General features: G+C 61.6%; 1 protein-coding gene across 6 annotated transcripts in view; it reads right to left on the bottom strand.

Annotated features, from left to right (window-relative positions):
* The window catches only part of ZFPM1 (zinc finger protein, FOG family member 1), a 79,183-nt gene that overhangs the window by 6,511 nt on the left and 51,786 nt on the right, over positions 1-20,886 (bottom strand). For 5 of the 6 annotated variants that reach the window (XM_024233693.3, XM_063717401.1, XM_063717404.1 and 2 more), the window contains 3 exons: positions 13,316-13,449; positions 1,743-1,845; positions 416-622 (listed from right to left, as the gene is read on the bottom strand). In XM_024233693.3, the coding sequence (XP_024089461.2) occupies positions 416-622; positions 1,743-1,845; positions 13,316-13,449 (444 nt within the window). Of the gene's footprint in view, positions 1-415; positions 623-1,742; positions 1,846-13,315; positions 13,450-20,886 lie in introns of those variants that run through there. The other variant, XM_063717405.1, reaches the window with a different exon arrangement.

Genomic DNA, 20,886 nt, shown 5'->3' with positions numbered 1-20,886 from the left:
CACAGCCCGTGGTGCCCAGGGAGACCTCCACTGTGGAATGACCCGGCCTCAAACGCCAGGAGGGCCGAGGTGAGGGTCCTGCTCTGCCCCACAGTCAGGGCCGCCCCCGCGTCCGCCCCCAGGGAAAGCGCAGGCTTCTGGTGTGGTGTGCGGGGCAGAGCCAGGTCTGTGCCTAAGCCCGCTTGCCTGCTGGCAGGGGCTTTCCCTGTGGTGGCCCTGGGCTCTGGGGACCCTCACTGTCCCTGTGTGTTCTGCACTTGGGACCACCCACATCACCTCCTTCCCTGCCTTCCCTCTCAGTCTGTTGGCAGCCTGCGGCCCCCCAGCTTCCCACCGTCAGCTCCCACCCTCTCCTGCCCTGCCCGTCCCTCCTTGGTGGAGCAGCCGCCCTGGGCCCGGGGAGCCCAGCACTCACTGTTGATCACTGCGGTGGCAAGGATGGAGGCCATCCCGGCCTGCTGGGGCAGGAGCTGGAGGTCGTGTGCAGGGGCCGGGCACGTGGGCTCTGCTGGCTCCCTCTTCACAGGGTGGCCGGGGGTGCTGTGGGGCTCGGCCGTGAGGAGCACGCTCAGGAGTCCCCCCGCGGGCACCGGCTTGGTGACTCTGCACCAGAGTGTGTCATCTGGAGGGAGACAGGTGTCCAAACCTAGGACCTTGTGCCCCACTGCCCTGTCCCGTCTTAAACAAGGGGCGGAGGATGGGGTCAGGAGAGCGGCCACCCGGGTTCACAGCCGTGGCTGGCTGGCTGCCAGGGCCGTCCTGCCTCGGGGGTGAGGCTGGGTGGTCCCCTGTGGGTGCTCACAGCCTGCCTGCCTCCAGGCCTCCTTGCCCTGGGCCCATCCTAGTGGGAGGGCCCTGAGGAAGTCTCCCAGGAAAGGGATGACGTGGAGGGCGGGTGGTGGGGTAACTAGGGGAGACCCTGGGTGGCCACTCAGGGAAGGCAGCCAGAGGTGGGGCCCTAGAGTGGACCCCGCTCTCCAGGAAACTGTCCAAGGGCGGCTCTTCCTGCAGCTGCCTGCAGGGGGCAGCCTCAGCCCACAAAGCCCAGGCTGTGCGGGGCCGGCTTGTTCACCTGCGATGCCGGGCTGTGTCCCCTGCGGTGCTACCTTCAGGTCTGAGCCGGCCCTGCCCACGCGCACCATAGCCTGTCCCCACCCCGCACTGGGGCTAGGGACTCCACTGGCCAGTGGACCCTGCCTAAGCCCAGAGGGCCTCCCGCTTCTTCCCTGGGTGCTCGGAGGTGGAGGCCGCCCAGACGTGCCACCCTAGTAGCAGCAGCACGGCAAGGCCCCTCGACTTCCTGGACGGCCACCTTGACCGTTCCTGGAGCCAGCCCGACGATTTGGAAGATGGTCCAGTGGCACCTGCCAGCCAGCCTGGCATCGGGGTCCCTGCTGCTGCCCTTGGTGGGTTCCCAGAGGTGCAGCCGAGGCAGGGAGGAGATACGGGGATCACGGTGTCCCCCAGAGGGGCAGAATCCTCTCCCCGCCCCCCCCCCCCCGCCACAGACACCTGTCCTGGCTCAGCCTGCCAGTCGGTACCCTCATACAGGGACTCATGGTCTGGGCTGACTGGTCCCAGTAGAGCGTCTGCTTCACGCTGCAGTGCCCGGGGCCAGCGGCTCCCTGTGCCCCATCCCCCGCCCTAGCAGGCTGGTTTCCCTTTAAGGGCCCAGCCCAGGGGGAGCCAAGTGACCCCCACCTTCCGGAAGGCTTGGGACGGAGGTGCCGCGTCATACTGACCCTTCCTGTGGATCTCTGTGTTGGCCTCGGCCTCAGTCAGGGCCTGGGGCAGCGCCCTCAGCCAGCAGGCCTCGTCCACCAGCAGCAGGGTCAGGGCTGGGCTCTGCGGAGGGGGGCAGGAACACGTGGGGAGGGGTCCATCAGCAGCCTGTCTGGGGGTTCCCGTGGGTATGTGGGGCATCTGTGACACGGATCTGCCTCCCGGCTTCATGGATCTGCCTCCCGGCTTGGCTGCTAGGCCAAACTGTGGACAGTCATTGGCCCAAGAGCTGGCAGAGCCGTGGGATGGGCCATCTGTGCCATAGCTGGCTGGCGGGGCTAACACCGTGCTGGGGCTGGGAGGCTTGGCAGGGAGTAGTACCTTCCAGGGTTGGGCACAGGGTTCTTGTGGAGACTGAGGCCCGGAGAGGTCGAGCAACATGCCCCAGGTCACGCAGCCAGTGAGCAGCAGAGCCTGAACTTACACCCGGGTCTGCATATCTGTGTATCTGTGTTCTCCCTACTGCTCGCCCACCTTTGCCCCCGGAGTGCTGGGTGTGAAACCGCTGTTCCCACAGGGGCTGGACCTGGTAGAGGCTCCTTCCACACAGACCCTAGATGCCTCCAGAATGACCTCTGTGGGCTGGGGCCGAGATTAGCCCAGAAGATACGGCACCTCCCTAGCAACGCTTGGGCCTCAGTGTCCCCCTGACAGCATGGCTCCCCTCCCTGCCACAGGGCGTGGCAGGGCCACCTGCGTTCCCACTCGCTCCCGGGGCCGGCACACAGTGGACGCTGGGGAGCACCCGGTGGGCTCAGCAGGTCTGTCCCCACCCTGAGGCTGGTCAGGCCCCTTCCTGTGGGCCTGAGACACCAGCACTGTGTTGGATCAGCCCTGGCCCCCCGGCCTCACTGTCACCCTGGAAAGCAGGCAGTACCCTCCTCTCCATCTCATGGGTGAGGAAACTGAGGCCCGGGAAGGGGAGGGACAGAGCTCATGCCAGTGCCCGGGGCCATGCCATGCTGTCAGCGGTGGTTCAGGCTAGGTCTGGAAGGAAAACACTCTGGGCTCGGCCCTCAGGGCGGCTGCCGGCGGAGCCTGTGGAGGCCGCCTCGTTTCCTGCGTCCACTGCATCCCGGCCGCCAGCCGAATGGCAGAGGAAATAAATGCGAGGGGCCCCATCCCAGTGCAGTCGGGGGCTGGGACAGGGCGAGGTGGGGCGGGCAGTCCGTGGCCTCACTCTTTGGTGCCCAACACTGGTCAGACATCAAGGGGAGAAAGTGGTGATGGAGGAAGGGGTGACCGCCGCTGCCGCTCAGGCCTTGGTCCCTCCTGCAAGGCTGACTCAGCCTCCGTGGCCTGACCTTCAGCCCTGTGCTGTTCACTGCACTGGTGGTCCCCAAGCTCAGCCACCTGGGCGTCCAATCCAGAGGCACAGCACACACGCGTGCTCCAGCACTTCCTGTAAACACACTTTTTGTTCTGTACAAATGAATGCCTTTTCATCAGAAACTTCCTGCATCGTGACCTTTGCCTGAAAAGCCAGTGTCACCTACAAATGCTGCTGCTGGCATGGCACAGGTCACGATGTGAGGACGGCAGTCGGCCCAACCCTGCCATGGCAGAAGGGGCTGGGCTGGTGACAGTGCAGGGGTGTCCCCCGTGGGTTTGGGGTACCTCCCCACTAGGTGCCAGCCCATGAGCTTTCCTGGACTTTGCCAGCACGCGTGGGACCCTGTGGGCCGCAGAGCTGGGCAGTGGGGTCCCAGCCAGGCTTGGCCTCCCTGCTGTGACCTTGGGCAGGGCACGACCAAACCCTCTGGGCCACCCCTGCCTCTTGGCCCATCCGCAGGGCACTCAGGAATCTAGCAAGATACGGCCTTCGGGCTGGGATGTTCAGTGACCACTCAGGCAAGGTTGGGGCAGGCTGGCCAGCAGAGCAGGTGGCTTCCACGTCACCTGCCTGCTACCGCACGGCTCAGCCACAGGACGGGTAAGCAGAGCTAAGCTGGCCAGTGGGCTGGCCCTGGCTGGGGCGGGTGCAACCCTGCAGTCCCAGTGTGAAGCCATCCCCAGCAGCCACCCCAACCCCTGGCTCAGCTTCTCCTCTGCAGACGGGGCTCTGCCCTCTCCCCACATGGCTGTTGGGGGTCAGAGGGGAGGCCGAGCCCCTGCTCACTCTGGACCCACCCCAAGCCCACCATTAGCCTTTGAGGCAGTCTCAGGTGGGTCAGTCCTATCTCCTTTGACTCAGTTTCCTCCCAGTATGTTGGGAGGCCATGATCTGTGTGAAGCTTTTTGCCTGCCTGGCAGGTTCCCAGCACAGGATGCATATTAGCTCCAGCCCTGGCTGTTGCTTTTGGGTTTACCCGGCAGGACAAATTGGGCAGGGGGTGCTGTCCACAGGGCACGTCCGGGGCAGCAGATGCTGAGTGTCCACTGTAGTGAGTGGCTCCCCCGAAGAAGGTGCTTTGCCCAGGCTGGCATCGGGTGGGTGCCCCCCTTTTAAAGGATACCCCAGTGATTCCCAGGGCCACAGAGCAGGGCTCAAGAGCTGCACGTCAGTTGTGGGGTTCTGCTGGCTCCGATGGGGGCTTCCGCTGGGGCAGGCTGGGGGGTAAACCCCAGGGGCAATGGGCAGGCACATTCCTGGCACAAAGGTGGGTGACCAGCGGCTACTGTGTCCCGGCTGCGCCCGAGCCAGGCGGGCAGCGCTGGGCGAGGCTGCTGGGGCCTGGCCCTCCCCACCCTGGCCTTCCTGAGCCTCTAATGAATATTAATGAGCAGAGGAGGGTGAAAAAAATTAATCTGCTTGATCCTCCGATGGGTGCTGCGGTAACGATATGAAATCTAATTATTCGTCCCAATATTTCTAAACCCTCAAACTGAGACTGACAGCCTCCCGGTCGGTTTAATGCTTATCACTCCCAGGAGCAGCGTGTTCGCAGCATGATAAAAACACGCACCGCAACTTTGCTGACGCTGCACAACCCCCCGAGTTTTCTGTGGCAGTCCCAAGTGGAGGGAAGGCGCCATGTTCCCACCCGGCCCCGCCGAGTGCACCCCGTGTTTGTGGGGCACGACGGGGCGCCTGCCCTGGGTGTGCAGGTGGGGAGGGGCATGGGGAAGGAGGGCGAGGCTCCCATCCGGCACCCGCCCCCGACCCGGGAGGGAACAGGTAGGAGACCTAGGGGTGCAAGATAAGCAGCTCGGGCCACTCTACCACAGCCCCCACTGCCAAACACTCTCAGAGGGGCCTGCCGCTCCCACTTTTGTGATCACAGGCTGGGAAGGGGTGAGGGCCTCCCTGCCAGTCTGCCCTGGCTTCTGAGGATGCAGGGGCCACCCTGACACCTCCCAGGGGAGAGGGGAGCACAGCCTCACCTGGGGCCACCAGGGTCCCCAGCCTGGAGGTGGCAAGGACATGGCCAGCCCTGAGCCAGTGTCTTGCCTGGTGCCAAGTGGCCAGACCCCTGAAGCCAGCTGGGGGCCACCCACCCATCCTGGGAGCCACTGCTGGGGCCGGGGCCGCGGCCGCGGCCGGGAGACGCAGGGGCAGGAAAAGCCAATTTCAGCTTCTGCTTCCCTTGAGGAGGGGCTGGCTGGGCTAGGTCTGCCTGTTGAGTTTTTTCTCTGTCTCTTGTTTTTTCCCCTCCTCTGATCAGGCCTGGAACAGAAACCCTTTCTCTGGTGCTGCAGGCCCTTCCTGACCCTGCTCTGCCTGTGGGCAGTGGGGAGCAAGTGGGGAGGGGGCCTATTTTTTTTTTTTTTTTGAGATGAAGTCTCACTCTTGTCCCCCAGCCTGGAGTGCGATGGCGCGATCTTGGCTCACTGCAACTCCACCTCTGGGGATCAAGCAGTTCTGCCTCAGCCTCCCGAGTAGCTGGGATTACAGGCACGCACCACCACACCCAGCTAATTTTTGTAGTTTAAGTAGAGACGGGGTTTCACTATGTTGGCCAGGCTGGTCTTGAACTGCTGACCTCAGGCGATCTGCCCACCTTGGCCTTCCAAAGTGCTGGGATTACAGGCGTGAGCCACCGCGCCTGGCCTTAGGAGGGGGCCTATTTTTAACTTCCCAACCGGGCCCTCCTGCCAAGACTCTCAGAGATGTGGGCGCTGCGGCCATCTTCCCTCCCAGGGTGCCACAGGCTCGGCACCCAGCCTGGTCAGGCAGGTGTGTCCAGGGTCCACGGAGGACCCTAGAGCCCACCCTCCTTGCCGCCCCTTGGGGTTGCCCTGACCCTCCTCCGGGCCCTGGCCGGCCCCACCAGCAGCGGCCACTTTAAATTCCCCGGGCGGACCTGAGAATGCTCCTTGTTTCCCCCAACAAAGAGGTCAGTGTCTCGATTCTGCAGTGGCACCGATAGCCATCGGAAACCCTATCTGCGCCGCATCCGCTGTGACAACTTTATTTGAGGCCGTTCTCAAACCTTGCTGTGCAGCTCTGAAGCAGCTTGCAGGGCTGCTGGGGTGGCCCGGCCCATGGAGCCAAACGGCCGGTCCCGCAGAAGCCCCGTGGGGCTGCTTGGCCATCCCCAGGCCACTGCGGGGTAGCAGGCCAGCAGCAGGTTCACGGGAGGGTGGGAGCTAAGGCTGAGGCTGCTGAGGCCCCAGCCCGTCTTTCCTCCAGCCCATCCTGAGAAGTCCTCCACCTCCCCGTCACCTTACCAGAGGCACCAGCTGGTCCCTCAGCGCCTCTGTCTCCCTCGATCATGCAAGGAGTACACTTCCCAGGTGAGGGCCTGAGGCCTGCACGACTACAAGCCAGGTCCGTGAGACCCCTGCCGCCTTGCTGCTGCCACTTCATCCACTCGGTCACTCACTCGCTCACTCCCTTATCTGGCAGGCAGACCTTGCGCACCAGCTGTTGCCAGGTGTGGGGAACACAGTGAACAGAACTGCGTCTCCTGTGGGTGCTGGAGTGTGGAGCCGGCCAGAAACAGCAGGTAGGCGCCTGGAGGGGCAGCGACAGAGACACGGGACAGGCTAAGACGGGGAGTGGGAGTGGCTGTGCCAGGATGTTGGCCGAGACCTGGAGGGTGAGGACGGGAGGGTGTGGATATGAGGGGGCCAAGGAACAGCACGGGGGAGGAAACAGCACGGAGAGGGAACAGCACAGGGGAGGGAACAGCACGGAGGGGCGGGGAACAGCACAGCGGAGGGACTAGCACGGAGGGGTGGGGAACAGCACAGGGGAGAGGGAACAGCATGGAGCAGGGGAGGGGACAGCACAGGGTGGGGGAACAGCACGGGGGAGGGAACAGCACAGGGGAGAGGGAACAGCACGGGGGAGGGAACAGCACGGGTTGGGGGAACAGCACAGGGGAGGGAACAGCACAGGGGAGGGAACAGCACAGGGTGGGGGAACAGCATGAAGGAGGGAACAGCACCGGTTGGGGGAACAGCACAGAGTGGGGGAACAGCACGGGGGGGGAACAGCACAGGGGAGGGAACAGCACAGGGGAGGGAACAGCACAGGGCGGGGGAACAGCACGGGGGAGGGAACAGCACGGGTTGGGGGAACAGCACGGGGGAGGGAACAGCACAGGGGAGAGGGAACAGCATGAGGGAGGGAACAGCATGGGTTGGGGGAACAGCACAGGGGAGGGAACAGCACGGGGGAGGGAACAGCACAGGGGGAGGGAACAGCACGGGGGAGGGAACAGCACGGGGGAGGGAACAGCACAGGGGGAGGGAACAGCACGGGTCGGGGGAACAGCACAGGGGAGGGAACAGCACAGGGGGAGGGAACAGCACTGGGGAGGGAACAGCACTGGGGAGGGAACAGCACAGGGGGAGGGAACAGCACAGGGGAGGGAACAGCACGGGCGAGGGAACAGCACAGGGGGAGGGAACAGCACTGGGGAGGGAACAGCACAGGGGGAGGGAACAGCACGGGGGAGGGAACAGCACGGGGGAGGGAACAGCACAGGGGGAGGGAACAGCACGGGTCGGGGGAACAGCACAGGGGAGGGAACAGCACGGGTCGGGGGAACAGCACGGGGGAGGGAACAGCACGGAGGGGGGGAACAGCATGAGGGAGGGAACAGCACAGGTTGGGGGAACAGCACGGGGGAGAGGGAACAGCATGAGGGAGGGACAGCACGGGTTGGGGGAACAGCACGGGGGAAGGAACAGCACGGGTTGGGGGAACAGCATGGGGGAGAGGGAACAGCATGAGGGAGGGACAGCACGGGTTGGGGGAACAGCACAGGGGGAGGGAACAGCGTGGGGGAGGGAACACGGTGTTTGTGCTCAGGATACCTTAGCGGGGGGTCCCTGATCCACGATGGCCTGAGGCTTTCTCACCTGGGGATGGGGCTGGGACCCCTGGAGGCACCACAGGGTCTGAGCAGTCCTCTGAAACCATGCAGGGAGCCCCAGAGCCTGGCGTCAGGGGTCATTGCCATGGCAGAACCTGATCTCCTAGGAGGGGAAGGCTGGCCTTGGGGAGCTAAGTCAGGCCACTCTCCCTTTAGTTTTCACAGCACGGAGGAGGGAACAGCACGGAGGCGGGGGAAACAGCATGGAGTGGCAGTGGGGAACAGCACAGAGGAGGGAACAGCACAGGGGAGGGAACACTGAGGTTGGCCTCAGGCCATATATCCATCCACCCATCCATCCATCCATCCATCCACCTACCTGTCCATCATCCACCTACCCACCTAATCATCCATCCACTGACCCACCCTCCCATCCATCCATCCATCCACCCACCTGTCCATCATCCACCCACCCACCTAATCATCCATCCATCCACCCACTCTCCCAACCATCCATCCATCCACCCACACTCCCTCCCTCCTATCCATCCATCCATCCACCCACCCACACTCCCTCCCTCCCTCCCATCCATCCGTTCATCTACTCACCCACCTAATTATCCATCCTCCGCCCACCCTCCCAGACATCCATCCATCCATCCACCTACCCATCCACCCATCCATCTATTCATCCATCTATCCACCCACCCACCTAATCATCTATCCATCCACCCAATCATCCATCCATCCACCCACCCTCCCATCCATCCATCTACCCACCCATCGACCATCCACCAACCCATCCACCCATCCACCAACCCATCCACCTGATAATCCATCCATCCACCCATCCACCCACCCTCCCATCCATCCTCCCATCCATCCATCCATCCATCCATCCTCCCATCCATCCATCCTTTCAGCCACCCACCCATTCGTTCATCTATCCACCTACCCACCCACTCATCCATCCACCCATACATCTGTCCGTCCATCCACCATCCATCTACCCACCCATCCATCCATCTACCCACCCATTCACCCACTCATTTATCCATCCACCTATCCATCTATCCATCCACTCATCCATCCACCCATCTATTCATCTATCCACTCATCCATCTATCCACCCCCCTTCACCCACTCATCCATCCACCTACCTATCTATCCATCCATTCATCCACTCATCCATCTATCCATCTACCCAGCCGTCAATCCATCTACCTACTCATCTGCCCATCTACCCATCTACCCACACATCCACCCACCCATCCATCTACCCATGCATCCATCCATTCACCCATCTTCCATCCATCCATCCATCCACCCACCTTCTCAGCCAGCCACCCATTCATTCATCCATCCATCTATCCACCCACTCATCCATCCACCCATACATGTATTCATCCATACATCCACCTGATTATCCTCCCATCCATCCACTTATCCACCAGCTATCTACCCACCCATCCATCTACCCACCATCCATCCATCTATCCATCCACCCAGCCATCAATCCATCTACCTACACATCTGTCCATCTACCCATCTACCCACCCATCCACACATCCATCCACCCACCATCCATCTGTCCATCCGTTCATCCACCTGTCCATCCACCCACCCACCCAACCTCCTATCCATCCATCCATCCACCCACCATCCATCTGTCCATCTATTCATCCATCTATTCATCATCCACCCACCCTTCCATCCATCCATCCATCCATCCACCCACCCACCCTCCCATCCATCCACCCATCCATCCATCCACCCATCCATCCATCCACCTATCCATCATCCACTCACCCACCTAATCATCCATCCACCCACTCTCCCACCCACCCTCCCATCCATCCATCCATCCATACATACATACATCCACCAACCCTCCCATCCATCCATCCATCCATCCATCCTTTCAGCCACCCACCCATTCATTCATCCATTCATCTATCCACCCACCCACTCATCCATCCACCCATAAGTCTATCCATCCATCTACCTGGTTATCCATCCACCATCTATCTATCCACCCATTCACCCACTCATGTATCCATCCACCTGTCCATCTATCCATCCATTCATCCATCCTCTCATCCATTCATCTATCCACTCATCCATCTGTCCACTCCTTCACCCACTCACCCACCCATCCATCCATCCATCAATCCATCCACTCATCCATCAATCCATCCACCCAGCCAGCCATCCATCTACCTACACATCTGTCCATCTACCCATCTACTCACCCAACCATCCACCCATCCATCTACCCATGCATCCACCCATCCACCCATCCATCCATCCATCCATCTATCCATCTATCCATCCACCTACCCACCCACCGACCCACTCATCCATCTGTCCATCCATTCACTCATCCACCCAGCCCTCCAGCCACATATCCATCCATCCATCCATCCATCCATCCATCCATCCACCTACCCATCCATCCATCCATCCATCCATCCACCTACCCATCCATCCATCCATCCATCCATCCATCCATCCACCGACCCATCCATCCATCTATCCATCCATCCACCTACCCATCCATCCATCCATCCATCCATCCACCTACCCATCCATCCATCCATCCATCTACCCATCCATCTATCCATCCATCTACCCATCCATCCATCCATCCATCTACCCATCCCTCCGTCCACCTACCCATCCACCACGAGCGTTTCTTCTGTATCTGACTATACATTCTGAAGCTGGCTGGGCCCCTCAGGCCCCTTTCCTCCAACCCCTGGCGTGGCAGGGGTGGGAGCTGTTGCTGCATCAGGGAAGCGTCCTGCCCCAGGTCACACAGCAAGTCGGTGCCAGAGTCCACACTCCTGACTCGGCTGGGGACTTGTGCACTCATTTTCCTCTGTGGGTGCCCACCCCCCATGTCCAGAGGTGGGGGACTGAGGGGGAAGCCACCCTGTCCCTGTTCACCCCTGCCTGTGAGCAAGCCCTAGGCCTCTGGAGGCCATCGGGGAGGGTCACAGCATCGCATCTGCACCCCTCCCCCTTCTCCTTCTACAAAGAGAGAAGAAAAACCAGCAGCAGCTGGGGCGATCCAGGCAGGAGGCAACGTCCTCCTCAGGGAGGGGTCGGGGAGAGAACTGGGACCTGTCAGCCAAGAGCGACAGGGGCCCACTGAGACGCAAAAATATTTAGACAATAAATGAAGTATCGGAAAGGCGTGCATATCTTGAAGAAATCAATCATCTTGTACGGTGTGTCTGGACACTCGGCGCCAAGGCGGAGATAGCGCCTCGCTGGGGAGATAAGGGTTAATCAAGGATTTAATTCTGCAGGAGATAAAGCAGAGGAGGGAAGAGTGGAGCGGGGGCTCCTTCCTCCCCGGGCTCACCGCAGAGCCTTAGCGGCTCCTCTGGCCTTGGCTCCCCTTGTGCCCCCAGACGTTATCTCCCCACTTGGGAGGGTTTCTAACCCCGTGCCCGTATCCCCAGGATGGCCTGTGCCCTAGGCCAGAGCAGGACTAAATGCGGAGGCAGGCGGACAGGGAGGGGTGACTGCAGCTAGGGCAAAGGGCAGCCCGTGGGGATGACTCCTGGGCCGGTGCCAGCCCCTCAGCCCTACCATTAAGGAGCCTGCGAGGGTCTCCGGGGATGGGCAGATGTGGGTTCTAGTTCTCCCTCTGCTGTTTGATCCTGGGTATTTGGGCAATTAACTTAACATCTTGGAGCCTCAGTTTTCTCATCTGTAAAATGGAGTGGCAGGACCCACCTCGCGGGGTGCGGGGACGAGGAAGTGAGGATGGGCGTGTCATGTGTCTGGAACTCACAGAGCCCTCCAGTCTCAGCCTCTACGGTCTTTGCCCCTGGTCTCTACCTATGGGTTTTCTTGACACTTTGAGAGTTCAGAGATGAGAGCCACGGAGCTCCTAGCCCATCCACGCATTCCTCCTGGCAACCATAAATGCCTGCCAACATCCCCACATCCCAGCACCCCAGAAGGATCAACTGCCGCTTGCACGCGTACAGTGATGGGGAGCTCACCCCCTACAGAGCCAGCTCTAAACACCATGGCTTCCTTCCCGTGGTGGAGCTGAAATGTGGCTCCTCCCATGGAGAAAACTGACCACCACTGAGCTTCCACTGCCGTCCTTCCACCGCCCTGCTCCAGGCCACGGGGCCAGGCAGCCACCCCTCCTGCAGGGCTGCTGGCCGCAGTGCCCACTGAGCCATGCCTCGTGTCAAGCACCACTCCTGACCATCTCATGTGACCTGCCCAGCTGCCCTGGCAGGCAGGGGTGCCCTGGGCTTCCCTGCACCACAGATAAGCTTGCAGCCCTGCCCACGCCCCCTCTCAGGGTCTGCAGGCTCAGACGTAAAAGGAAGCTTTAGGCGTCCCTGTGTCTCACCCAAGGTCCCAAAGGCTGAGGAAGTGGAGGCTCACAGTGGGCAGGAGCCTGCCTGGAGATGCACAGCAAGGAAATGGCATAAAGGCAGGAGACTCCAGGGCCTGGCAAAGGGGGATGCCCTCTGTCCTGGGCCAGCTTCCCAATGACTCCCTGAGCGGCCTGGGACACGCGTCTGCCCGCTCAGCTGCAAAAGGCTGTGTGAACGGCCCAGGAGGCCCCAGACCCTATGCCGCCCATGATGCACCCCATACGTACTTACAGGTTTCTATATACCAGTGCCCTTCCTTAGCTGACACGTGTTTTAAAAGAAACCATTATACCCTCTTCGGAGGAAACCGTACTGACTTGTCATAAGTCAGAGGTAGCCCCAGAAGTACATCCAAGACAAACGACACAGGCCTTTGTGTCTAGCAGCAAGGGGCTGCCTTGGAAGGCTCTGCCAGGCAGGGGCTGTCACCAAGGAGATGAGCACACGTGCCGAGGCCATGGAGACCATGGGCCTGACGGCCGTCCCTGTCGTCAGAAGGGTCCGTGGGGACAGACGCAGAACTACCCTCTCGCTCTCTGCTGTAGCATCCCCACCGTCCCAGTACCCCAAGGCCTGGGCCATTGCTTTGTTCCTCCCTCCCCTTGAATGCTCTTCTCCTCTGCTCCAATGCCCAGTCATCTGTCAAGGTCCTGCTTAAAGAACCCCTCCTCCAGGAAGTCCTCCCTGAGGCACCAAAGGCCCCATATCACCTCCTACAGGAAGCCGTCCCTGGGCCTCAAGGCAGTGAATCCCTCCCTATGCTCCAGGTCCCAATATCTCAGGCCCACATCTTCCCACAGGCTCCACACAAAGTGGCCAGAGCTCCTGGGCTGGCATCTAAGCTGGGCCTGTCCCCTGGGTCGGTGTTGCCCTGCATCGGGTGGGCGGGCAGGGGCGGGGATGGGGGCTTCTTACCGGCTCCGCCTGCCTGGGGGATGAGGCTCTGGTCTGGACACTCCCGTGGAACGGGCCCCAGGACAGGCCCGTGGCGAGGCTGAGTCGGGCCCGTATGCGCCTCTGCCCATCCTGCACCACCGGCTCCAGCTCGTCTGCAGAGAGACATCGCAGGCATGAGGCGTGCCCGGTCTGGGGCCTGTCCAGCCCACCTCCCGCTAGGGTTGGCCCAAGGGGCAGTGGAGGGTGGTAGTCCTGGGGGCCTGGGCTGAGTGGCAGGGGCTGGGCAGGAGCTGGGTCCCAGGGGCCTGGGCAGCCCTGCAGCAAGATCTCTAGGGCACTGTGGGGTGTAGGGACGCAGCCAGGAGGATGCCTGTGGCTGGGTTTGAGCGAGCTGTGAGCCCTGTGATGGTCGTTCTCCAGAGCAAGGGCTGCGGGTTGGATAGGCCCACAGAGCCCGGCCGCACAGTGCAACGCTGGCATGAGTTTGTGTCATGGCTGACTGGTGGCCCCCAAAAGATACATCAGCCTGCAGTCTATGAACCTGCTCATATTTGGAAAAAGGGTCTTTGCAAATGTAATTAGATTAAGGCTCTTGAGATCAATGGGATTATCAGGTGGGCCCTAAAACCAATGACAAGTATCTTTCTAAGAGACACAGAAAAGGAGAGAGAAAAAACCATGGGAAGATGGAGGTGGAGATGGGAGGCAGCCATGAGGGTCGCCTGAAGCCCCCAGAAGCTGAGAGTGGCAGGAGGGAGCCTCTGGAAGGAGCCTGGTACTGCCGACACTTGGAGCCTCCAAGCTGTGCGAGGACACACTCTGCTGCCTGAAGCCCCAGGTCATGCTAACTTAACACCCAGCCCAGGACACACACGCACCTGGCCCTCACTTGCCTCCTGGAGCCTCAGCCTCCTTGGTGGACAACAGGGACGTGGCTCCTCCCAGGCCACACACCCTCTGCCCAGGAAGGCCGGGCCACCTCTACCTCTCCTGAGGCCAGGGCTGCCTGGGCGCATGGAGGCCTCACGTGACCTGGACTGGTCCCCTGGCCGCAGTGCTGTGGCGGCCCCACTTCCTGGAGCCCCGATTGGGCAGGCTGTGGCCTTAATGGGCCTGATGATCAGATAGCTGCTTGCCTAATGGCAGAGATAACATGTAAATACACCGGAGGCCCTGCTAAAACGTTTTAACTGGGTCTTTGTCTTCCCCAGGGCAGATAAGATGGCAGCGAACCAGGACTGAGAGGCCGAGGAGGCCTGCGCCCCTTTATCAGCCCCCAGGAAGGGAAGAGCGGACTGGGGGCAGCAGGAGCGGTTCTGCCGTCTCAGCTTCAGGGCTGCCAGCCCACCCAGAATGCCTGGGTCCCGGCCCAGGGCTCTGACCACTGGGCCGCCCTCCTCCCCTGCCCCTGCAGGGCTTGGCACCAAGAGGGTGCCCAGTGTGGGCTGGGTCCCAGCATCACAATCACACGGGCCAGCCAGCACCACGCGGCCCTATGGGGGACCGGGAACACCCATTCCTGTGACGGTCATCCCCCTGCACAGACAAGGACATCGAGGCCCCTGGAGGCTATGCGGCTAGCAGTAGGGCACCGGGGTCCAAACCCAGAGGCCTGGCTCCAGGGGCACCCCTGCGTGTGACAGTGGTGGGGGGCCCGGCCCCTGATGTCCTGGCTGTACCTGCGACTCTGGCCCACCTGGCCAGGCCTCAGGGGTAGGCATGGGAGAGAAGAGACTCCCCAGATGGGAGCTCCCGGTGTGTGCTCATCTGTCCCTCTGTCTGTCCGGCCTCTGGCGGGTCCTGAGTGCCACCATCAAGTGAGCCTGTGTGTCACCCCTGAGTCAGGGCTGGGGCCACAGGGAAGCATTTGGAATCCCATCCGGACCGTCAGAAACGCTTGGAGCTTCGTGGGGTGGGCCCTGCATGCAGGCCTCTGTTCTCCTGCTGGGGCCTGGGGGGCAGGGCAGGGTGGGGGGGCAAAGAGGACCCTTGTCTGAGAAGCCCCTGAGGGCACGTCTGGACCCATGAGTGGCTGTGACTTCCTTTCAGAGAGGGAAGGGGTGGCATGCCTTCCCCTCAGGTTCCAGAACATTCTTGACCAGAGCCCCTGCTGTTCCTGAGACACTGCCGTGCACCTGGGGCTGGTGCCCACCTTTCCAGGGGTAGGAGGAGCTTGGGCCTGTAGCGTCCACACCTGCCGCGTGTCACACCTCAAGGGTGCCGAGGTCCCTGTCCTGGCAGCCCTGGGCTCTCACTTGGCCCCTGCCCTCATGGGGAAGTGGGAGGGCAGAACTGGTGCCCACCCTACCCGGCCCACGATGCACCCACAGGCAAACGGTCCTGCTCCCTAATCAGAGCTCCAGGGCCAGCCGGCCAAGCCTCCCAGATAAGAGCATGGCTGGCATTTCCCGTGGCGGCCGCCCCTTCTGGGTATCACGCACTGCCAGAGAGGGCTGGCTCTGATAAAGGTGGCCGTTCCACTCGCCCAGGGGCAGAACCCATCACTCAGGGATGGCCGGGGGCTGGACGAGGGGCCTCCAAGGAGTCCAGGGATCGGAGGGGTGTGGGGCTGGGGACCAGGGCAATGGTCACCATGACAACCCATCTCCCTGGACCAGGGTTCAGGTTGCGTCTCCAAGGGGCTGTGCACGGGAAAGGTGCCTCTTGGGGGTGGATGCAGGTGCCTGGATTGGTAAGGGGAGAATGGCTGATCTTAGCCCCAGCTCACCCCAGGTGCCCTTGTGCAGTATTCAGCCTGTGCAACTGAACATGGAGGCTGTGGTGGTTCTCAACGCCCTTCTGCTCACGTAACCTATATCCAGCCCCCTGTTCCTGCAGAGACCCTCTCCCAACCGGAAGTAAAATTGCATTGGAAAGTGGGGGTGGGTAAGGCCTCCTACTCCTGGCAGATGGGGTGCCTCCTGAGGACTTGACTCAAGGCTGAGAATGGATGGAAGTGTCCGTGAGTGAGGGTGAGAGGCCTGGAGCCTAGGGCCGGGGGATGCTGAGCTGGGTGGGAATGGGCAGGAAAACACAGGCAGTTGTCTTTTAAATGGTCTCTGAAATGGCTGGGGGATCCAGACAGTGGCACCCATGGAGATGGTCAGCGCCCAACCCCACCACCAGGAAGCCTGGGGCCCAGCGAGGCTGAGGAGTGCCCAAGCCACAATGGGAGCTCTGGCTGGAGGTGGGACCACAACCCACCGTGAGCTCAGTGCTTGTCCCGCCACAAAACCCTGTGGGGCACCTGGGGCAGCAACAGGCAAGCCACAGCCTTGGCCTTGGGGCTCCCAGAAAACACAGGCAGTGGCCAGACACCCCCACTGGCACCGACAGCTCTGAGGGTGGGCCAGTCAGGGTCGGCTTCCAGGGGGTGGTGTCCTTCCCTGCCAGCCTCCTGTGACCGGTCTTTCTGCTTTCTCTTCCCCAGCTCCAGAACAACTGGGGTGAGCCCAGCAGAGATGCCAGCTCCGGCCAGGTTGTCTCTGCAGCTGAAGAATGGGGACGCTAGCTGTGGCTCCCAAAAACCCACAAACCCAACATGAGTGCCTGCCCCACGGACCCAAATGAGCGCCCGCCCCACGGACCCAAATGAGCTCCCGCCCCACGGACCCAACTGAGCTCCCGCCCCACGGACCCAACATGAGTGCCCGCCCCACGGACCCAACTGAGTACCCGCCCCACGGACCCAACATGAGTACCCGCCCCACGGACCCAACATGAGTACCCGCCCCACGGACCCAACTGAGTGCCCGCCCCACGGACCCAACATGAGTGCCCGCCCCACGGACCAAGCCTCAGCCAGGCCCAGCAGGACTTGTGAGGATTCTTTCCAGCTGTGCTGAAGTTACTCCACCCAACGTACGTGGGGGAGACAGATCCGAGAGGTTAAGCAGCTGGCCCAAGGGTAGGCAGCGGGTGGGTAGGTTTGAACCAGAACCCCAGGGCTCTTCTGAGCTGAGGTGGGAGGGAGCGGCTGGTGGCCCCGTGGCTGACTCTTCCTGCTCTGACCTCAGTTTCCCCATCTCTAGATGGGTCTCCTGAGGAGGGGGCGGGCCCCAGGCCACATGGGTGAGCCCAGCCGGGGGCATGGGGCCACCACTACAGGCACAGCACTGGGACAAGGACTAATTTATTCAGGCAAACAAGACTGCACACACCATTTCCAGAACAAACACGCTGTGCTGGGATTCAATTTCACCCCCAAGCATCTGCGAGGAACCAAATGAGAAGTTCCAGCCATTGCATATTTATATGATTGAAAGGTCCACGTGGGTCTTAAAACCCTACAATGACACCCCGTGGGGAGGGAAGCAGTGGGGGACCGAGGACCAGGCAGAGCTCGGCGCTGCCGGCTGAACCAACTCCACAGAGTGGGAACCTGGCTGAGGGGAGCCCGGTGGGTCTGGCCAGGGTCCAGGGCCTTTTGGGGGTGCCTGGGGAGGGAGAGCTGGGGTTTGGAATCCACAGGCCTGGGGCCAAGTCCTGCCTCTGCCCAGCTTGCCAGCGGTTGTGTGTGCTCTGAGCCTCAGTTTACCCATATGGAGAAGGGGGTGCCAGCATGACGTTCCCTCGGGCTCGTGCCGTGAGGTTAGGGGGTGTGTCTGCCAGTGCAGCCAGCACTGTTCTCTCTCTCCTAGCTGCCCAGATGGGCTGAGAAGCTGCACTAGGTGGGCATCCTAAGGCCTGGGGCCCAGCCCAGGGCTGCCCCCTGGGACTTGGCCTTCACCCCTGGACTCTGATTCTGCCCCTGAGGCCTTAGAGGCCCCTGTGGCCTCCCTCGACAACGTGGCCAACAGTGTCCAGCGCAGGAACCGTGGCCCCTCCGTGACGCGCGTGTGGCAGCAAGCCAGTGGAGGAGCGTCTGCTCCCATCCCACAGGCCCAGAGACTCCAGCAAGCAGCTGGGGGTCACACAGCAGGGAGGGCAGTTGCTCCCGAGACCAGACCCTGAAGCTGCTCTCTGACAGAGGATCCAAGGCTACACCCAGGGTCTTCTGCCTCCTGAACCCACTCTGCTCAGCCGCCCGCCTCCCCAGGCCTGTTTCTCCACCTGCTCCTGAACCCTCTCTGCTCAGCCGCCCGCCTCCCCAGGCCTGTTTCTCCACCTGAGCCATGGCCATGGCAGGCTGGCTCACAGCTCTGACTTGAGGAGGCAGGTGAAGGCATCACCCTGTGGGTCTGCGGACGTCTGGGAACCGGGGCCCCTCCTGCACACAGCTGGCCTTCCCGTCTTCCAGGGGCCAGCCTCTGTGTGTGCCTAATGGCTGGTAGCCTCTGGAGTGCAAAGTCCAGCCACCCCATATGGTGGGCTCTGTGGTTGGTGCCCACCGTGGGGTCACCCCAGCACCCACTTATCTAATCGGCCCCATCGCTCCGCCCGGCCCCGCCCTGTGACTCCCATAGGCCAGCTGGGCCTGGCTTTGTTGGGAGCGGCCCTGTCTCAGGGATCATGCTGTTTGCATTTGATAAAAGTCACAAAAAAGGAAAGAAAAAGGAGTGAGGGGGAGGGAAGAAAAAACCCCAGGCTGACGGGGTTCTGGAAGTCTCTGTGGGTCAGCAGGCTGGCGGTGAGGCTGGTGCACAGACCATGTGGGGGCCCCGAGAACACCAGCTTCCAACACATCCTGTACAGACACAGAAACCGAGGCCAGAGGGGTGAGCGGTTCCCCAAGGTCATATGGGAGGCAGACAAGGGTGGCCGGGGTCAGCTGCGTGGGGCGGGGCAATCCGGCCCCTCTGTCCACCACAACGCGCCGTGTGCAGATTCGCTTGCTGATCACGTGCTCGGTTCCCGCGCAGGCAAACCCCACGGGGCCCCTGAGGGCCTGGAGCCCATTTAACAGGGGGCGAGGTGACCTGCCCAAGGTCACCAGCTCCAAAGTCAGACCCTCCTGGGTGGAAAAGCCCGTAATCTGGGTGGCAGCTGAGGCCCCAAGACAGAGAGAGGTGACAGAAGGGGAGGGGAGGCTAAGTAGCTCCTCCTCCGCCCCGTGACCTCCATGCAAAGTCTGTGTCCCCTCTGCAGCCTCAGCAGCAGGCTCTGGCTCTGTGTGCTGCAGCCACCTACGGGAGGCAGAGCCCTGGTTCCCAGGATTCACCAACTAGGGCCCACGGCAGGCACCGAAGGCCACATCTGGGAGAGGTTCAGAGTGAGCGTCGGGATGGGCCTGTGCCAAGGAGAGGCTGGGGAACCCACGTGGAGCCCAAGGCCTGTGGTTGGACTCTGTGGCCTGCTCTGCGGCCACGGAAGCCTCTTGGGCAGTGGAAAGGGTGGTCCTGTGTGGATGTCATGGCCTCCTTCACATGTGATCCTCCCAAGATCTGGCTGGGAACAAACCCGGGCCTGGTGAGAAATGGATGGGGGACAAGGCTGGGGGTCCAACAACTTCTTTTCTTTTCTTTTTTTTTTTTTCTTTTTTTTGAGACAGAATCTTGCACTGTCACCCAGCCTTGAGTGCAGTGGTGCTATCTCGGCTCACTGCAGCCTCCGCCTCCCGGGATCAAGCAATTCTCCCATCTCAGCCTCCCGAGTAGCTGGGAGTACAGGTGCGCGCCACCGCACCCGGCTAATTTTTGTATTTTTAGTAAAGAAGGGGTTTCGCCATGTTGGCCAGGCATGTCTTGAACTCCTGACCTCAAATGATCTGCCCACCTCAGCCTCCCAAAGTACTGGGATTACAGGTGTGAGCCGCTGTACCCGGCCCACCAGCAACTTCTTGACACATTCTCGACCCACTGGGCCCCTATCTGTGGTCCCCTTTTTAGGTTCCTGTTTACAGATGGGGCAACCAATGCCCAGAGGAGGGAGTGGCTGCTGGAGGCCCCCGAGTGGAGCCCAGGATGGGCTGGGGAAGGGTGTCCTCCCAGGAGGGCTGTGGGGCTGGGCCCATCTGCAGAGGGGCCTCACAAGGGTCCCTTGTGAGCATCCGAATGCCTGGGTACACGGGTGAGGTCAGGGTGCACTGTGGGCATCTGGCTCTCTGCAGGGGGCCTTTCCCACAGCATGTGGGCCCCTCAGGGCTGCCACTTCTCCCCGAGGCCCACATCTGCCGAAGATGGATGGCATCTCCCATGGGGGCTGGTGTTCCCAGGCCTGTAGAATCCACAAGACCCAACCCAGGCTATGGACAGTGACTGAGCATCATCCTCTGAGCCATACCCCATCCAGCCAACCTGCCAGGGCATGGAGAAGGCTGAGCACCGTCCTCTGAGCCATACCCCATCCAGCCAACCTGCCAGGGCATGGAGAAGGCTGAGCACTGTCCTCTGAGCCATACCCCATCCAGCCAACCTGCCAGGGCATGGAGAAGGCTGACACACCCAGGCAGCCCAGGTCTAGGACCAGGAGACCAGAGCCATGGGGCACCAGTCAGTCAGTGTGTTCCCTGGATCAAGCCACACCTGAATGCGGGGACCCGGTGCTGACGGGGCGAGGCCAAGAGCTTGGGGGATGATGGGGACCATTTCTCCTGTTCTCGTCTGTGAAAAGCAAGGCCTGAGAAGCTGGGGGCCACGTCGGAGGTTACACAGCCAGCAAGTGGCATGGGAGAGTCGAGCCCAGGTCCTCTGATCGCAAACCCATGACTG

Source organism: Pongo abelii, chromosome 18 (assembly GCF_028885655.2).
Source record: "Pongo abelii isolate AG06213 chromosome 18, NHGRI_mPonAbe1-v2.0_pri, whole genome shotgun sequence".
In the NCBI taxonomy this organism is placed as follows: Eukaryota; Metazoa; Chordata; class Mammalia; order Primates; family Hominidae; genus Pongo; species Pongo abelii.
Note: the sequence above shows the minus strand (reverse complement) of the source record. Positions and strands in the feature narration are given on the sequence as shown.